Consider the following 17,493-nt stretch of genomic DNA (forward strand, 5'->3'; position numbering starts at 1 on the left):
TCATTTCCAAACACTCTTTTTCTTATTCTCCTTTTCTTTCCTTCTCCCATCATAATTCATCTCTCCATTTTTTGCATTTCCCTCACATGGGAGTGAATCTTAGACCCTGTTTTGTCATCTGCACAGTCCATCTTCTGTTATGACCACCTCTCCTGCTCCTTTTTTTGTTTTACTTTGGGGCAGTGCTCACGCCAATGCTGCTGGTACAGTCATTCAAATAGAAATAAATGTTCCGCTACTGTTAAATGTAAGCACTGTGCAGACGCAGGAGGCTGAGTCAAACTCAGTGATGTATTCCAAATAATAAATAAAATATATCTGAATCCATTCTTGGCCCTGCGATGGACTGGCGAACTGTCCAGGGTGTACCCCGCCTATCGCCCGATGTAGCTGAGATTGGCACAGCACCCCCCGCGACCCTCTGGTTGAGGATAAAGCGGTAGATGATGACTGACTGACTGAATCCATTCTAGAATGCCTGAGCTGGCATGTACAGAATTCAGTGGGAATGACAAAGATGGGGGAAACAAATCAGTGAAAGAGCAAAGAGAATCATGAAGAAAAGGTTTTAAGCTCACAAAAGTTGGCATGGGAGTTTACCACTGGAGTATCAAAAAGGAAATATAGCAAAGACTAGTGAGGAGTACATTATTTATGACAGGTGGTGATCAACATGATGAACAGCAACTGTGGTAGACAAGAGCAGGAAAGTGGGTCAGACTGACAACAGGTAGAATAGGAAGGGGAGGGGGGAAAATACCAGAGACAATACAAAGACATAGGTACTGCAGACTCCAACATCTACACTCATGAATGAAAACTAAAAACCAGTGATTGTCACCGCAAATCCAAAGTGAAGTGAATCAAATGGAACTTCTTAGAGGTATATTAAAATCAGGATTGGTGTCTGGATGGTGGATCGTTGATCTTTTCAGTCACAGTGAAAAATAACAAGTAATAAGTCATTTCTTCCTCCGATGAGAAAAGTATCTGAAAATATTTATTACAGACGTTCAGAGTCGGCACTCGCCCCCAGGCTGCATGTGCGGAAATAAATATTTCAACGCGCGCGCTTAAAATGTATTACATGATGATTTTGTTTAATAAAATGGATACTTATTTGACATTTACATGACATACATTACAAAGTTATTCAAAAACTCTTTAATAGTTAACTGAATAAACAGCTGACATGCCCCCCCCCCCAACATTTAAAACATTTGTGCATTTGAAAACATTGTACTATATAAAACATTAAACTCTGTGTTTTTTTGAATAACTTTAATTAATTAATGATGGACATATCCCTATAATGAAGGTAGAAAACTTAAACAATAAAAAATTATAAACTTCACGATGGAATAATCCATTCCAAACAAATTCTGAACGTAACAAATGCTTTTATAGTATCAGTCGGCACAGATTCTTGGGCACCGACGTTAAAGCTTTTGCATTTAGTCATCACCATCTTTCATTTATTTCTTTATTATTTATTTATTTATTTACTGAGTCTCTCAGCATAATTTATGGTTTTCTTACGTTATCGCTGTTCAATTCTAAGTTGTAATAATATAGAAGATTATACTGGATTGTTTCCCTAACTTGACTGTCTCAAATATCAGAACTTTGCCATGTATAAAACACATATGTCAGTCACATTAACCAAATGAGGGCTTTTCAAATATTGCTTTAGCCTTCAGGCAAATATAACAAAAACTTGCACTCATACAGAAAAGACAAACTGAATCACATTCTTATCAGTATTCTTTTTCATTAGTCTCTAAATCTCTTTAGTTCTGATCAAAACAGAATTTCTCTGGAAGTCACCTTTATTTTACTCCAAAAAATTATTTGGAAACCACCTCCAGTCTGCAAGACATTATATAAAAATGTATGTATACATATTCATGTAAGTCAGAGATAAAATATAATCCAGAAGAAAAAAACAAAACAAAAAATGTTTTTTTAACTCAGAACAAATCTATGAAATGTAATAAGGGAATATTGTGTATAACAGTTGAATTAGAGGAAAATAGCATCATTCAGTAATAGTCTGCTCCAGCTTTTCATCATGCAACGTCCAGCAGCAGCAGGAGCTCACCACAGATCTTCAGACTCTCCTCTGAGTCCACAAATCTAAATGTCAAAACTTAAATGGGCCTTTTTTTTCCCACAGAGGGGATTTTCCTCACGTCACAACAGGAACAGCATCAGTGTCACTAATGAAATAATGCTGCTTCAGTTTTATCATTGTCAAACTGCCATGACCTGCTGAGACTCTTTAACAAAAGGACACAATTATGAATGTCACAAGAAACACTAATTCTTTAACTGGCTACTGTGGAAAATAGCTATGATATACAGTATTAGTCAAAAGCATTTCCACTTAAATCAAATTTCAACACGAGAACCTAGTATTTAGATAAACACCAAAACACTGAATCTATGGATCTATGATCCCCTTTCTTTCATATTTAACATTTTCTATAATGTGTTGTATTGATGTATCTACACTGCACATTTTGTGCATGAGTGTGTTTAGTGAAAATCTGCTTCAGCCATTAACCAGCTGTGTGTAACAAGCAAATCCAAGATATTTATTGTCATGGCATCTTTTATGCCCCGTCACCCTTTTTAATGAAGACAGCATAAGGCACATGATGGTCATAAATATACCAGCCCTCTAACTCTGTCTTCTCCTCGGCCAAATGTTCTTCAGTAATAATCATTGACGTTACGCACACCCGCTTGCGGAAATGTGTGTGTAAGAAATAGAGTTGATCAAAGAGCAGTTGCTGTTGCATTAAAAAAACACCCCAGAAGCAAATAAAAATCCAATTTATTCTCTCTCTCATCAGCCTCGGTGGCTCTAGTGATCTTTGTGCAACTGCATTCTCTCTTTCTCCACCTGGAGGCGCTCTCTCTCTATCTTCAGTCGGCCTGATTCAAATTTGAAGAACTGCAGTCTCTCTTTCTCCAGCTGCAGTCTCTCCTTCTCCAGTTTCATTCTCTCCGTCTCCAGATTCACGACGCTCATCCACCTCTCACCTTTCTTCTCTCTCTCACACTGTCCGTCATGAGTGCAGGAGGAGGAGGGCATGGTGGATGAGGGCGGGCCCTGCTGTGACAGCAGGTTAAAAGAGGAGTCGACAAACTCTGACTGACTGCGGAGCAAGAGCCTCAGCCTCTCCCGTTCTACCTGTAACCTCTCTCTCTCCAGCTGCAGTCGTTCCCTCTCGACCTCTGTCTGCCGAAGTCGCTCCTTTTCCACCGCCAGCCGCTCTTTCTCCACACCCAGGCGTTCAGTCTCCACAGCCAGCCGCTGCTTCTCCAGCTCCAGTCGCTGTTTCTCAACAGCAGCCAGAAACTCCGTGCCCATGATTTCACTGTTGCTGAATCCTCCCAGAGCATGAGAGGGCATTCCCATCAGGCCAGCAGCCGGCGGCAGGTCTCTATTGGTGGTGGAGGTCGGAGTCTTGGAGGAGCTGAGCGTGCCAACGTCGTTGTGTGGATAAACATCACTCACATGCCCCTCACCATGAGACTCGATGTCACTGAGGAGGGAGGGCAGATCATCTTCGTCTACTTCCCCTTCTCCGTCTCCCACATCACCATCCAACTAGAATGAGAGAGTGGCATTATTAACACAGAGCATTTAGGCTGCTTTTTTCCATTACCATGTTCAAATGTGCAGTATATACAGAGGCCATAAGAGTGTGCAATATAATGTCTTTTTCAGCACAACCTAGACAATCAAAAAATTTATTTTCACCAACTATATAAACACACCTGAGCAAAAAAAAGTACTCAACATTTTTAAATCAGATTGAATATATAAAAATTTGAAAATACTTCACAGTTTAAAGTTCGCTTGGCTCGTTTTTATGAACAAAAAGAAAAAGAAGAAAAACGGTCTATTTTGTGACTTCCGCACAATCTTTGCTAATTTATATCGCTACCAAAAAACGTGATATAAAATGAATCATAATTTTGACTCAACAACACATAAGAAGACTCAATATGTGACCTATAAACACACACACCCAGGATTTCCATATAAGGAACGCGTCACATATAACATAATTCAATTCAATTCAGTTTTATTTGTATAGCACCAATAATAAATTGTATTGTGGCAAGCTGATTATGTTTTGGTGTGGCGACCACCTCTATATAACACTACAGCAGTTTAGCTGACTAATGATATGGCAAATTTGTAGATAATCAGTTTTTATAGAGCACGTTTTCTATGCTACTATTGTGCAACTTTTTGATTTCATGCACTTTGAGATGCACCCGAGATAAAAACAGGTTTATTTTTTATTTAAAATAGTTACAGCCAATACTGTGCACAGGTATGACCTAAATAATGTTATTGCTAGTTCTTTTATTATTTTTTTAATGCACTTTTTGATGTTGTTTTCAAATGTGTCCTCATGTGCTGCTTAGTGGCTGCAGAAAATGTCTAGCTAATCAAATATTTCTGTTCTATACTATGATGTTTTACTATGAAGAATACATGACAAGCAGCTTATTAACATGTTTTCCAATTAATGTAGTTAATGTTACATATTACCCCCTCAAAAAATACTGTAAATGTTAGTATTTCTTACAAATATCAGGGCTCCCTACTCCCTACACTTTTCCAACAGCTAAGGGAAAAGAAATTGCCATAATTACAACTTCCTGAGAACCGTCTCGTCTTCTTGCTTTCTACTCTGATGTTACCTTTACGTAGAACGCGGAGGGGGAGCGGGACAATTTCAAGAAAACGTTGAGTCTTGTCGTCCTCACACAGTGTGTGTGTGTTAATCATTAGTATCACGCTGATATTAATGTGGTGGCATTCATGGTCTAGTGAATATAGAGGAAATACTTAAGTTAAGACATTTTCAGATCTTAATGCATTCACAGTGAAATTAACATTTAAATGGAAATGGCACATCACAGTGAATTGGGAACAAGGAGTTGGTGGTGCAACATTACAGAGGGCAACAGCCGTACAAACATCAAAGAAAAAGAAGAAGGAGAACATTAAATATTAAGTTTAAACTTAATCCTCCTCAACTATATAGATGTGGAGCTGAACCTATTGAGTCTACAGTTTGTGAGTCCAATCAAAAGACTGCATTCACAAGAGCCACTTGAGCTATATAACGTGTCCATAATTCAATATAACTACCTCGGCTGAAGAGCACATCCATTAAGCAGTTTAACACATTAGCAAATGTTAAAATGTTAATATAGGCTACTTGTAATTTAATAACAGGAGTAGCATAAACAAGAGCTCTGTCTCAAAAAGCATGACAGTGTTTAAGAAAACAATTGTGCCTTCATTTGCATATAAATTGATTTAATATACTCGAAGGTTGAATCAGCACAACTAACCTACGGGGGGAGAATATGTGGTGTAAGGACCAAACTCCTGTCTTATGTTGTCATTTTACTCACAGGAAATACTCAGTGTGTCTTACTCTGTATTCACTGACATTGTCTTCCATCTTCATGTCCGGCGGTGCCATCATAGCTTGACCGCTGAGAGCCACCAGCTCCGGCCAGTCACAGTGACAGTCCTTTGGGAAGCCTGAGAGGTCCAGCAGCTGGTCGTACCCAGACCCCAGAGATGCTGCTTCGTGCTCAGGGGAGGAGGGATCATACTCAGTCTTGAGGGCCAAGGAAGAGGACGAGGAGGAGGAGAGAGAGAACTCAGCCTGAAGATGCTTTCTTTTCATGAGTGCACGGCAATCCAGGTAACGTCGCTTCACCTGTGGAGAAAACGGGAAAGTTAAAAAAAAAACAGCAATTGCGAGATTAGAAGGAGAACAAAGAGCAGTCAATAAAAAACTTTAATCTTTAATCTTGAATCAATGACAATTTTGTGTAAATGTTTTAATTCATCCATTTAACTTGACCCACTGACTTCCATGTCATGTTACCCCCAAATTTTATCAGATGTTCTTACCAAGAACATAAAAGACCACGTAGTTTGAATGTTATGGTTTCATTAATTTTGTATAACATTCACAAAACTTTTTTTTTTTTTTTTTAAATAATGATAAAACTGTGATTTGAATCAAAATCATACGGACCTCAGCAGCAGTGCGTAGCTCGCCCTCCCCCAGTGAGTTGACACCTCGTGCCACTTCCTCCCACGCCTGCCTCTTTAGCTCATTAATGGCTGTGTTCTGTTCAGATACAGAGACGACAAGAAGAGAATCCAATGATTTGATTGTTCTACCAGTACAAAGGTGTAGTGTAGTGTAGTGTAGTGTAGTGTAGTGTAGTGTAGTGTAGTGTGTAAAATTGTGCTGTGGCCAAAATACAGCATGTCATATACAGGACAACTGGAGATTATAACGTAAGAGAATGTTCTCTAAAGGTTGTATGAAGGTTGTGACAAAGTAATGTTAGAGGAAAGTTCTGGGAACCACATGTGTAACCAAAAACTAACGTTAGGAGAACGTTAGGAAAACTTTCCACATCAACCACAGGAGAAACCTTCAGGGAACGTTCCCACAACCAAAAGGTAACTTTCCCAGAAATGGTGTCAGTGACACAATGAGAGATAACACTCTTAATTTTTTAAGCATATCTTGGCAAGTATCTGCTCATACTGACCAATACACAGTATTAACCTGACTTATCATAGTGTGTTCATTTCCTAATTGCAAAATATGGCTTTAAAAATGTAATCTAATCTAATTGAATAGAATGACATAGTTGGCTAACTGGTCAGTGAGGCCACAAAAATGATGAGCGAAAAATCCACACCTGCTGTCTGGAGAACAAAACATCCCTCCTCTTGTGGATCTCCCTGATGAGAGTCTGTGTTTCTCTCACACTGTAGTTGCTCTTCCTCTTCCTCTTCAGATGTTTCACCTGCAGGAAATCCAGCTTGGCAGCAACGAGGGGCCAGAAACCCCAGAAATACAAAAAGCAAAACAGACAGACAAGGAGAGATAACTGAGGGAAAACGGAGGTGAGAGAGAGAGAGAGAGAGAGGTATGAAAGTAAAACATGTATTAAGAAAATGGGGGAGGGAAAACAAGGCCACAAAGACAGGTGAGAGTAAATCAATGGTACACTGTTACTGTTGTAAATAATGCAGCTTCCTCTAGTTTTTCTTTCCAAAGCACAACTATTTTCATGAGTTAGTAATTCCTCTGTGGCTTCAACAGCCCATGTTTCCTGGAAGAGTAAATTATCTAGCGCCTCCTTTTGTTTATGATTAAAGGAGGGTTCACATTTTTTGTGAATCAAGGCTGTTAAAGCCTTGATTCATGTGCCTAGAGTAATCTATTATGAAATGTTATACTCATAACTGGACTGGAACACTGCCAGGTGAGTGCACACAGGTAGATATGCAGCCAACATGGCTCTACAATTTTACTAGTAGTAACAACACAGCAGCAGAAAGACAGCTCTGTGTTAATAAAACACATAAAATTACATTATAGAAAATGCTGACATGTTTCAGTAACAGCTGAAAACTCAGTTTACACTAGATCAGATCATTGGTGCCAGTGCCACACAGATACTAGTTATTTAGGAAAGGTTAGTAGATTAGTAAACTAATTAATTAATTAATTAGCTAAATATTTGTTCATTACAAGGTTGTACATTTAAATAGTCATTCTCTAACCAGCAGTTATCTCTCTGATTTAGCCACTAACACCTGACAATGTCCAATACATACATTTTATGACATAAGGTGTAAAGATTCATTCCACGTGAATACATTGATTTCAAGTACATGTTGCATTAAAACCTGCATTCCTTTTATAAGCACACATGTAGACAAAAAACGTGTGTAATATGTGCTTCTGGATTATTTTTTGCCCCGTGTGTTTCCTCTATATGTCTAATTAAAACATGATGTGATGTTCTTATTTTTCTCACCAGACGAGCACAACACATTTTAAATCCAGCGATTATATATGTAACATTGCCCCGTGTGTTCCCTGCACCTCCACTGATGCGTGATATGTAATATATTGTGTATCAACTCACCTTGAGCTCACAAATGTACCGCAATCAAAACAAAATCGGAGAAAAGCAATTGTTATGCTGAGTTCAGGGAGCCTCAGGAAAAATCGATGTTTTCCGTGATCAGGTTTTGCAGAAAAATTAATTACGCTACTTGGGGGGAAAGCAAGGTAGTATTCTAGTAGTAGTATAAGGTGTAGAAGTGTTTCTATTTATTCTTTATTTTTTGGAACATAACATCGATAAAATGCGGTAGTCTACATTTATTCAGTAGCTGTATGCTAAGTGGTGCTTTTGCGCCAACCTGAAAGAGATACCGCATTTCAAACGTTTATCAATAATACCTTGTATTCTCCTGTCTATTTGAGCTGAATGTAGACTGTCACAGTGACAAATGTAGTTACAGAATCCCTTTTAACTTCAACTTGACTTGTAGTGGTTGACTAAATTCCTGAGAACATTTGAAGGCATCGTCAGGCGACGGCTCTTATTGGTCATTTTTCCACCGCGCCCACTTCTGACGACATTCACTCTCGCCGGGCGCCTCTGTGCTAGTTCAACGCTATCTCATTCAAAATGCCAACCGCGTGTTTGCGTTAACTGTTGCTTTATGAAAAAGCCTGACTTCAGTGTAACTGTTTACACACCCTGTGCAACACTGAACATGTGAGCTACAACTTTCCCTGGCTTTTGGTGCTCGTTCAAACTTCTAAATGCTAACGCGCGGTGCTAACGTTAGCTCCATGAGAGCCTGTGTGCAGTAGTAAGGGAGTCCAGATGACAGGGAGGGACCAGACTGAGGACATGCAGGGCTCTGTCCGGTGGGCTTTTCGCTGCGGGTCGTGGACACCGAGCAGGTGTGAGTGGCTGTTCGCGGCTCGCTGCATCCAGAGAGAGGAGAAAGACAGGATAGGACAGTTTGTATTTACCAAGGATGCCAAGTCAGCCATGGTGAGTACGACTGTCAACTTTCTGTGTCCTTAAACTAAACTTTACTAAACACCAGACTCCCTCTCATTAGAGATGTTACAATAGACCATTATTATGGCTGTAAAAAGCACCCTACATTCATTTTAACTAAATAGATGATCAGGACAAGGGGAAAATATGTAGTTATTCACGTGAGTGACGTTACCAAATATGTTTGGTAACGTATTATTTGTTTATGTTATTGTTACGTGACAACATCTGTAACACTTATTGTGCAAACAAATGATCATGATGGACATTTTGACATTAGTCGACATCATTAATTGTCATGCTGAATGTTAGATTTTTGCACTTTTTTAAACTTTTCGATGGACAGAATATAACAAACACATGTTAAACACAGCAGACTTAGACTTAGACTTCCTTTTATTGTCATTGCACAGAAAACACAGCAGTGAAAACTGGCAACGAAATTTCGTTGCTTGGCAGCAGATAAGAAACCAACACATAGCATTGAATTTGGTCACTCCTGAGTTTTGATGGGAATGTCTTATATCTTACTGTTAAATGTCTATACATGTATCCAACTCTTCAGCCTAACTATGATTAATAAAAAATAAATAAGTAAGTAAGTGTTTTTATGTATATAAATATATATAAAGTAGTGCAAAAAGAAAAACAGGGATGAAAACTGTAGCAGCAATATGAAAAAAAAAAGTTAAATATTGCACAGATAGTGTCGGAAACACTGCACATGTCTGAAAAATATGGAAGTATTATGTCTTAAAGTATGTTTGCACTATGCACATACTGAACCATTATTCCTTTTTTGTAACAGCAACAGCAAAAGTTAAATTAAGTAACTTTTCTGAAAAAAAAAATATTAACATAAATCTTTCTGAAGGCCTGTGTATATGAACTAAATGAAGGTAGATCATGTGTAAGAGGCGTTTCACAATAATATCGTGAATTGCAATTATTTGGTCAGGATAAATGTGACAGGACTTTTTCACATCATTCTGTCCACTCATAAGACGTTATGGTAATATTCTGTCTCTGTTCTGTGTTTGTTTGTTTCCTCATCAGGCCGGCAGGTTACTGCTCAGGAAGTTTGTCTGTGAAAGGGCAGGGATTCCCTGGTCAGAGATCAGACTGGAGAGATCTACCAAAGGGAAGCCTTACCTGGCAGCTCCACTGAAGGTTCATCATCAAACATATCAGTCGTTACGTTGTAGCAGTCTTCCTCACTGTATGGTGCTGGCACTTCTCTTTAACTGATGGTTTGTTACTGCACATACATGAAGGGGTTAGGAAAGGGACACATAGTTATTTAGTACATCAGTAACTCTGTACTCCCCCATTTAGGATTTTTAAGCTGTTTTGTCACAACAATGCAGTGTGTGTGTACTAGAGTATCATACGAGCATCCGAAAGTGGAGGCTGCTATATATATTACTGCAATAAACTGTTCTAATAAAACATAGTTTTATTAATATAAAATACTTACGTAAAATAAAACATGGCAAAGCATGTGTTTACCTACATTGTGGTTGTTGAAAGACTGGTATTTTTTTCTAATTCACTTGCCTTCAGCTCTTGAATAGTAAAATTAGCCGAGGCGGTCTTAGTATTTTTGAAATGAGATTCTTCCTTTTGTATAATATGTTTATTTTAATAAGCACGCATGTTTGTGGTTCTAATTATTTTAGTTGGAAATAAGAGTATCATCACAATTGATTCCAGATTAAACAAAGTTATTAATTTTGTGGTTATGAAGTACAATGTGACTGTTGTTGGGTTGACTAAGATGTAAGAATACATTGAACTACTTCCCTGAACTCTGGAGTCTCTGAACTCCCTTCTTGCTGTCTCTGCCCAGGTCGGTTCAGATTCAGGTGAGGCCTGGAGCTTCAACCTTTCCCACCAGGGTGACTACGCTGTACTCGCTGCAGAGAAGGGGTTCCAGGTGGGAGTGGATATCATGAAGAACACCATGCCAGGTAAATACCGAGGTCAACAGCTGATACAGCACTAATAAAAATCATACAGTTTCTGCAGACAGGGCAATAGTTAATAGCTAGTCTTTGAGAGTGAGTTCAGCTGTGGGCAGAAGAGTCTGACTGCAGATAAGTTAAAACCAGCTCAGTCACGTTTGGTTTTATGGCATGTTTTGTATTGTGTGTGCATTTCCCAAATTGATCACAAGGGATCACTGTTGTCTAATATTTGTGAGAGTTGAATGCTCTTTCCATTTTTGTTTGTTCAACTATTTGGATCTCTGTGTGTGTGTGTGTGTGTGTGGTTTGCAGACACAGCTTCATCTTATCTCCATTTTTTCTCTCTCTCGCTCTCTCTCTCCCATCTTGTCCGTCCTCTCTCCCTTCTTCCCTCCTTCCCCTTTTCTCTCCCTTCAGGTAGCAGCTCTGTGCCAGAGTTTTTCCGCATCATGACTCGTCAGTTTACTGCACACGAGTGGAGCATCATCCAATCAGCTGGCTTGGAGCAACAGCGGCTTGCTGCGTTCTACCGCCACTGGGTAACCACGGCAACCATAGTACTTAGTCGTCACATTGCATCGCTGCTCGGCCCTGCGGGCGGTGTTGTTTTTTTTATTTCTTATTTCTCTTTTGAAGACAACGTAGAGGGACATAACATTGCCAGTGTACTTACACACACACACTCACACACTTGTGTGTTTCTGACATGTGTGAACTCTGCTCAAGTCACATTTTTCTCCATGTCTGTCTTGTCCTCACATTGTCTTGTCCCTTTGCTTCTCATTCTAACAAGCAAATAAAAGTCCTAAAAGACTAGATATTTCATGTTAGTGGAGATTAGTGTGGACTGTGTCCTCTGCAAGATATGTCTCACACACATGCACACACACCCAGACAGACAGACAGACGGACAATGAAAGCAATGGTGGTACTAAGTAAAGATGTGAGATTGAGAGGGTGGCACAGAGACATCAAGCTCTGATATCATCACCACACTGTTGACTAATGGCAGAGCTCGATGGTTGCCATAGCGATTAGCCTTGTAATACTCTTATTGAGGCTCACTGGCTGTGGAATAAGGGTGGTTTTGCCCAGACTCACACACAGAAACACATCAAATCTGAGTTTTTTTTATATGGACACATTGTTATTCATGTATGCATAGATTCCCATCTGTTGTGGTTTCAAGTTTGTGTGTATTGAGCCAAAATAGAGTGGGGTCTAAAAGTCATGAGAGCCTCAGATTTATGAAGCCCTCTATGCAACACACACACTCAGAAGCACACAGGCTGTTCCTCTCAGATTTGTCAGACATTATAGCATTTTTTTTTTTTCTTTATGGGCCTGCAATTTATTTTTCCTGCTTGTAACTCGTCTCATTTTGCTCTCTTTCCACCAAGGCCCTGAAGGAGAGCTTCATCAAAGCCATTGGCACAGGTCTAGACTTCAACCTGCAGAGGGTTGAGTTCCACCTGTCCTCTGAACCCGTCACACAGAGCCAAGTGCTGCGTCAGACCAAGATGCATCTCGACGAGAGAGAAGAGGAGGACTGGATATTTGAAGTGAGTCTTTTTGAAGAACATCCAAATACATAAATGTCTCCATGTCTTATTTTTGTTGCACATGTTCTGATAGATGCCAAGTAGAAAGTAAATATGGATGCAATGGTTCAGTGAATACATTTCCAAAAAAAGGTGTAGGCAACATGTCTGTTGGAAGATGTCTGCTTTGTTTTCTCTTACTGATCAGTTGCCAGATATCAAAGGCATTCTGCCAAACTGTTTTATTTGTTGTGTTTTCTAATAGTAGCACAGCTTGTTTAAGACACAGCAGGCATTATTCACATTTTAGACATTTAATAATGTCTATTCAATTGTTCAGTTGGGTTCTTTATTTTTTTTTCAAATTTTCATTTTCATTGTCAAGATTCTTTAATCTTGTGGACAAAAATGAAGTGGAAACCTCATTGTATATGGACAAGAAGAAGCTCTGTAAATGAGGGAAACGACTTTAAACACTTGGGGGCAATTCCATCCACTGAGAAAAAACATGAAATACAAACATTTTAATTAGCTACTCACTAAACATTGTAGAAAAACTGTTTTATAAATGGCTTCAAAAGTATTGTACATTTATAATTTGTTGACAGGTTTTTAGAATAATAGCATGAATATGGCTGTGAAACAGTGATACTGTGGATTCCTCCCTGTTTTATTCACCACTGCTGGGTTTTTGGACAGAAAGTGCAAAGTGAAACACGTGGACCTACAGAGAAAACACACAAGAGACTGTTTTGGAGGGTCTCAATTAACCCTTCAGCTCACCTTACATCTATGAAGGGATTAAAAAAGTGCGCCTCTCTGTCAGAGCAGAGGAATTGTGTGTTGTCATCACTCTCTCTCCTTCTATATCCCATTTCATCCCCTTTTTTCCTGCTCGTCTTGTTTTCTTTCATCTGAATTCCCCTTCCTCTCCACTTCTCCCTTTGATGTTTTCTCCAATGTCCCCTTCTCTTTCTTCTCCCTTTTCATCATCTTCCTTCCTTAATGTACCTGCCTCTTCTTTCTTGCTCCTGTTTGTTTCTCCCCCTTTCCTCCTCCACTCCACCTCCCATGTCTTGCCTTCATGACTAGTGGCAGAGGGACTAGCAAGTAACTACTTAAAGGCTCTCTCGCCTTCTGAAAGGTCCAATACTGTTTTTGTGTCCATGTTTTCATGGCTCACTTGTATTGATCACATGTTGGTGGCAATATGTGTGTCCTCTTTAAACCGTTAATTGTAAGGCAAAACAGAAGTGACTGTATGTTGTACAGTATGTAGGGTTCATAAATGGTACAAAGGATGAAGAGATGCTCTCTCCTCTCTGGGTGTGTTTTGTGTGTGTGATAGAGAGATTGGGTAGGGGCAGGGGAAGAGAATACAATGTCATAGTGTGTACAGTTTTGGTAATGACTCTAAAAACATATGCTAAAACATATTTTTGGTGCCTAATTAAAGTGTAACCAAATCCCTAAACCACTTTTATCAGGTGTAAACCAGTGTATGTTGGTATCTAGTCGATCCAGGTGCAAATCTTCACAGTTTAATTAGAATTACAGATGTTGAGATAAAAATTGGCTCATCTACTACCCTTTCTGGTCAAACACTGGCTACTGCAGTCAGATCACACTATTCTTCTGTCCCTCACTCAGCTCACAGCCCACGTCTTGGCATGTTTCAAAATTGGACATTCGTTAGCTTCCAAAAGGGAGGTTTAGTCACCCTTTATTGTGTCATAACACAGACACGTGCACCAGACCGACCTGACAACAGGTCAACAATGGGAACAGCGACACACATAAATATTTGTGATCAGTGAATGAGTGCAGTGACCTCAAGAGGTGAAATCAACCCGAAGTGCATCGATTTCTATCACAGAGACACTTTAAGCTCTGAGGTTTACCAGAGAGAGAAGATGAGCAGCAGCACCGTGTTGTGTTTTGTTTTTTTCTGCTGACTTCTGGTGTCACTCCCACAGGCCTTATACTGAAGTACAAAACACACTAGACACACACAAAACAGACTGTTCTCCTCTTATCAGCAACATGTAACAAATAATAATACAATAACTAACTCTCCACTACACACACACTGGTTTGCACAGCTATTCTTCTTGGGACACTGCATTGACTTTCAATCGTTTGGACAGCCTAAACATTGTGTTGTCCCTAACCTTAGCATAGTCGTTTAATGCCTAACCCTGACCACAATTCAAATTCTTAACCAGTTTCCTCAGAAGTGAGCTGCATAATTCCAACAATATTTTGGTCCTTATAAGGACTACTGGTCCTGACAAGGTCAGTGTTTATGCCAGAAAAGGTCCAACAGAGGGTAACATGCACACACACACGCCACCCGTTACTCCCACATACTCTTTCAAAAAGTTTTGCATGAGCAGTTACGAAAAAAAAAAACACAATCATGGTTTGAAAGAAGTTACTGTGGACATAAAGTTTAACCTCGACTGGACTGGAATTGATTTACAGTGGGTGAGAAATGTGTGTTTGAAATGTGATGATAGGATACAAATTAAACCTATTTTATGTTAAATTTAGGATGAAAACATCTGATTAGATACAAATTAATCATATATTGTAATATGAATTTATTCAAGCAACTGCCAAAACAATTGTGAATATCTGAATTTGCTTGGGGTTAAAAGTGATGTTTTTATTTACTGTGAAATGCCAGTTATTATGTATATGTGTGTGTGTGATTCTGCAGGAAAGTTTGCTTGATGCTGACCATCATGTTGCCGTAGCGCTCGGACCTGCAGACAAACCAGGTGTTGCTGTAAGGACAAATCATTTGTATCATTTTATATGTTCAGTATTTACTCATACATTAGGTTTTACACAGGTCTGTGTTCAGGCTAAAGAGATGAAATGATAGAATCATTAAACGGATTCTTCTTCCTTGTCTTTCCTCAGTGTCGTCCTTCATCTCTACCTCCTCCCACCACTTTTACACTGCTGTCTTTCAGTGACCTCATCGCCTCAGCCTCACCCCTGACAGAGGAAGACTCCACCTACTGGGACAGCTTTAAGATGAAGGCTGACGCTCCACAGAGACAGAGAGAGACGCGCACGTCCAAATAACCACCTGTCTCTCACTGACACTGAAGCTGCAACACAACAAGTCCAGTCGAGTTTATTTATGAAGCCAAGACTCTTAGGTTTGTCTCAGAGGACGTCAGAAACTACGCGGCTTCTGACATTTTCTATTTGAAGTTCAGCACTTTTAAATGATTCAAGCGTTTTTTTGAAGCTTGATACACGATGAACACAAACACACTGGACTGTTTATCCAATTATTACGATTTGATTAATGCAGTGATATCTTCAGAATTTTAGTTGGCTGCAGCTTTCTTTCACAAATAAACAATAATAATACATCATTTACTGTAAGAGTCCACATTGAGCTCATTACTGACCGTTACTCTTGAACAGTATGCTGCTCCTCACAAAATATCTTTTCTAAACTCTTATCTTTGCTTATAGGTAGCTCAGTTTTTTCTTTTATATTTAATATCTGAATGCCTTTGTGTTTTCAATCCTCCTGCATCACATATGCATAGAGCAGGACCATAATTCATTGTTAGTTACTAGAATTCAGTGTCATTTTAGATCGAAATACATATATAAAAGTGGAATCAATACAGTTGCAGCTTATATTTTAATTTGCATGTGATTGTGTGTTAGTTTGCCTAATAGATTAGGTAAACTTTCTCAGTAATAGTATTTTTGATTTCACAGATTTTTCTATGTGCTATGTTCTAATGTGGTTGTTACAGACTCTTATGTTCTCTTATGGGGCCAAAAAGCAAATCTTCATAATGTATATCGATGGAAATAAGAAGACGTTTTTAAGGTGAGGCTCAGGGTTTCTCTTCTATTATGTCCAGCTAAATATCTTTTCCTATGGCTTCTGATTTTAACCTCAACCTTGAATTCATTTTAGATCAGATATCGCTACCGATTTGTACTTTTTTTGTCTCCCTTTTGTGTCTTGTCTCCATCATTTTTAGACCAAGAACATCGACGTCCTCTTAATCTCTCCCCCGACAGCTCTTTGTGTCAGTCTGCACATTTCTTTCTGCATCACATTATTTTTTAATCACATTCTATGATAAGTCTATAGAACATAAATGGTTAGTTGAGTCGTCCCACTGCCAAAACTAATGGGAATTAGTCATTATGTTTGAATTCAAAACAACCTTTAGCAGAGAAATAAGTCACTCGTATACTTTATATATTGCTGACATGACCCTGACTACATGGTGGGTTGTGTGCTTCATGTTATTTAAAATTTTACACAAATTATTTTAAAAACGGGGACAGGGTCACATACAAGTTTAAATTATTTGACCATAAAATACTAACTGACAAACTGATCTGATGTGCATGTCTGCTCACCTTCATGTCAGGTTATCCTCTCTCTGTAGTCTTTTAATCAGTTGTTTTCTTTGTTACCCTCACTTATTTCTTCTTTCATGCTTCTCTGTCTACACTACAGATTGGACTTTTGTAACCTTAGCATTTCAGTACAATTGAGGGGGGATTATGGGTATTGATGAAAGCGCAGCCTGTTGTCCAAATGGCTTACATGCAGGACCTCATGCAACCAAGTACGGCCAGTATGTCAGAGAAAGTGCAGGTCGACATGTGCATGTACTGTGAATGAAAGGAAAGAGCTTGAAAACGCACACACAGACATGCAGTCACTGCCTCCAGCTGGAGTGAATTAGTTTGCCTCCATCATGTTAGATCTTGGGTTTCTGTGCAGCAGTGAAGGAGGACAGGGAGGAGGCAGTGGGGTCAGACTAGTGTCACACAGGCTTTCCTCAGAAGAGAAGCCATTTTTAGATGCCTCAGGTTTTTTGTTTTTTTTCACGTGTGGGATAGAGATGAGAGATGAGAACCACCTCAGCTTACTGATGGTGATAAAACCAATTCTTTGTCTGGAGGAGGAGGGGGGCATTTAGACTTTTACTGGCTTTTTTTAAAATAGATTAAGTTTCAAGGTACTATAAATGTTTTTA

At 39.2% G+C, this 17,493-nt stretch overlaps 2 protein-coding genes across 3 annotated transcripts; one reads left to right on the forward strand and one right to left on the reverse strand.

Moving 5' to 3' along the window:
• Window positions 1-926: 926 nt before the first annotated feature.
• msantd4 (Myb/SANT-like DNA-binding domain containing 4 with coiled-coils) lies at window positions 927-8,308 on the reverse strand. The gene is made up of 5 exons (XM_058634468.1): window positions 8,291-8,308; window positions 6,772-6,963; window positions 6,090-6,185; window positions 5,475-5,765; window positions 927-3,619 (listed from the first exon to the last, which is right to left on the reverse strand). The coding sequence occupies exons 1-5, from the start codon at window positions 8,306-8,308 to the stop codon at window positions 2,870-2,872; spliced, it is 1,347 nt and encodes a 448-aa protein (XP_058490451.1). The 3' UTR covers window positions 927-2,869.
• Window positions 8,309-8,511: 203 nt separating this feature from the next.
• aasdhppt (aminoadipate-semialdehyde dehydrogenase-phosphopantetheinyl transferase) lies at window positions 8,512-15,849 on the forward strand. 2 transcript variants are annotated; one of them, XM_058633183.1, is made up of 7 exons: window positions 8,512-8,937; window positions 10,003-10,116; window positions 10,796-10,916; window positions 11,331-11,452; window positions 12,314-12,475; window positions 15,177-15,245; window positions 15,383-15,849. In XM_058633183.1, exons 1-7 carry the CDS (start codon window positions 8,764-8,766, stop codon window positions 15,548-15,550), a joined length of 930 nt encoding a protein of 309 aa, XP_058489166.1. In that variant the 5' UTR covers window positions 8,512-8,763; the 3' UTR covers window positions 15,551-15,849. The 2 variants fall into 2 exon arrangements, with proteins under 2 accessions (XP_058489166.1, XP_058489167.1); XM_058633184.1 differs by having other exon boundaries at window positions 15,436-15,556.
• Window positions 15,850-17,493: the final 1,644 nt, after the last annotated feature.

Source organism: Solea solea, chromosome 7 (genome assembly GCF_958295425.1).
Source record: "Solea solea chromosome 7, fSolSol10.1, whole genome shotgun sequence".
Taxonomy (NCBI): Eukaryota; Metazoa; Chordata; class Actinopteri; order Pleuronectiformes; family Soleidae; genus Solea; species Solea solea.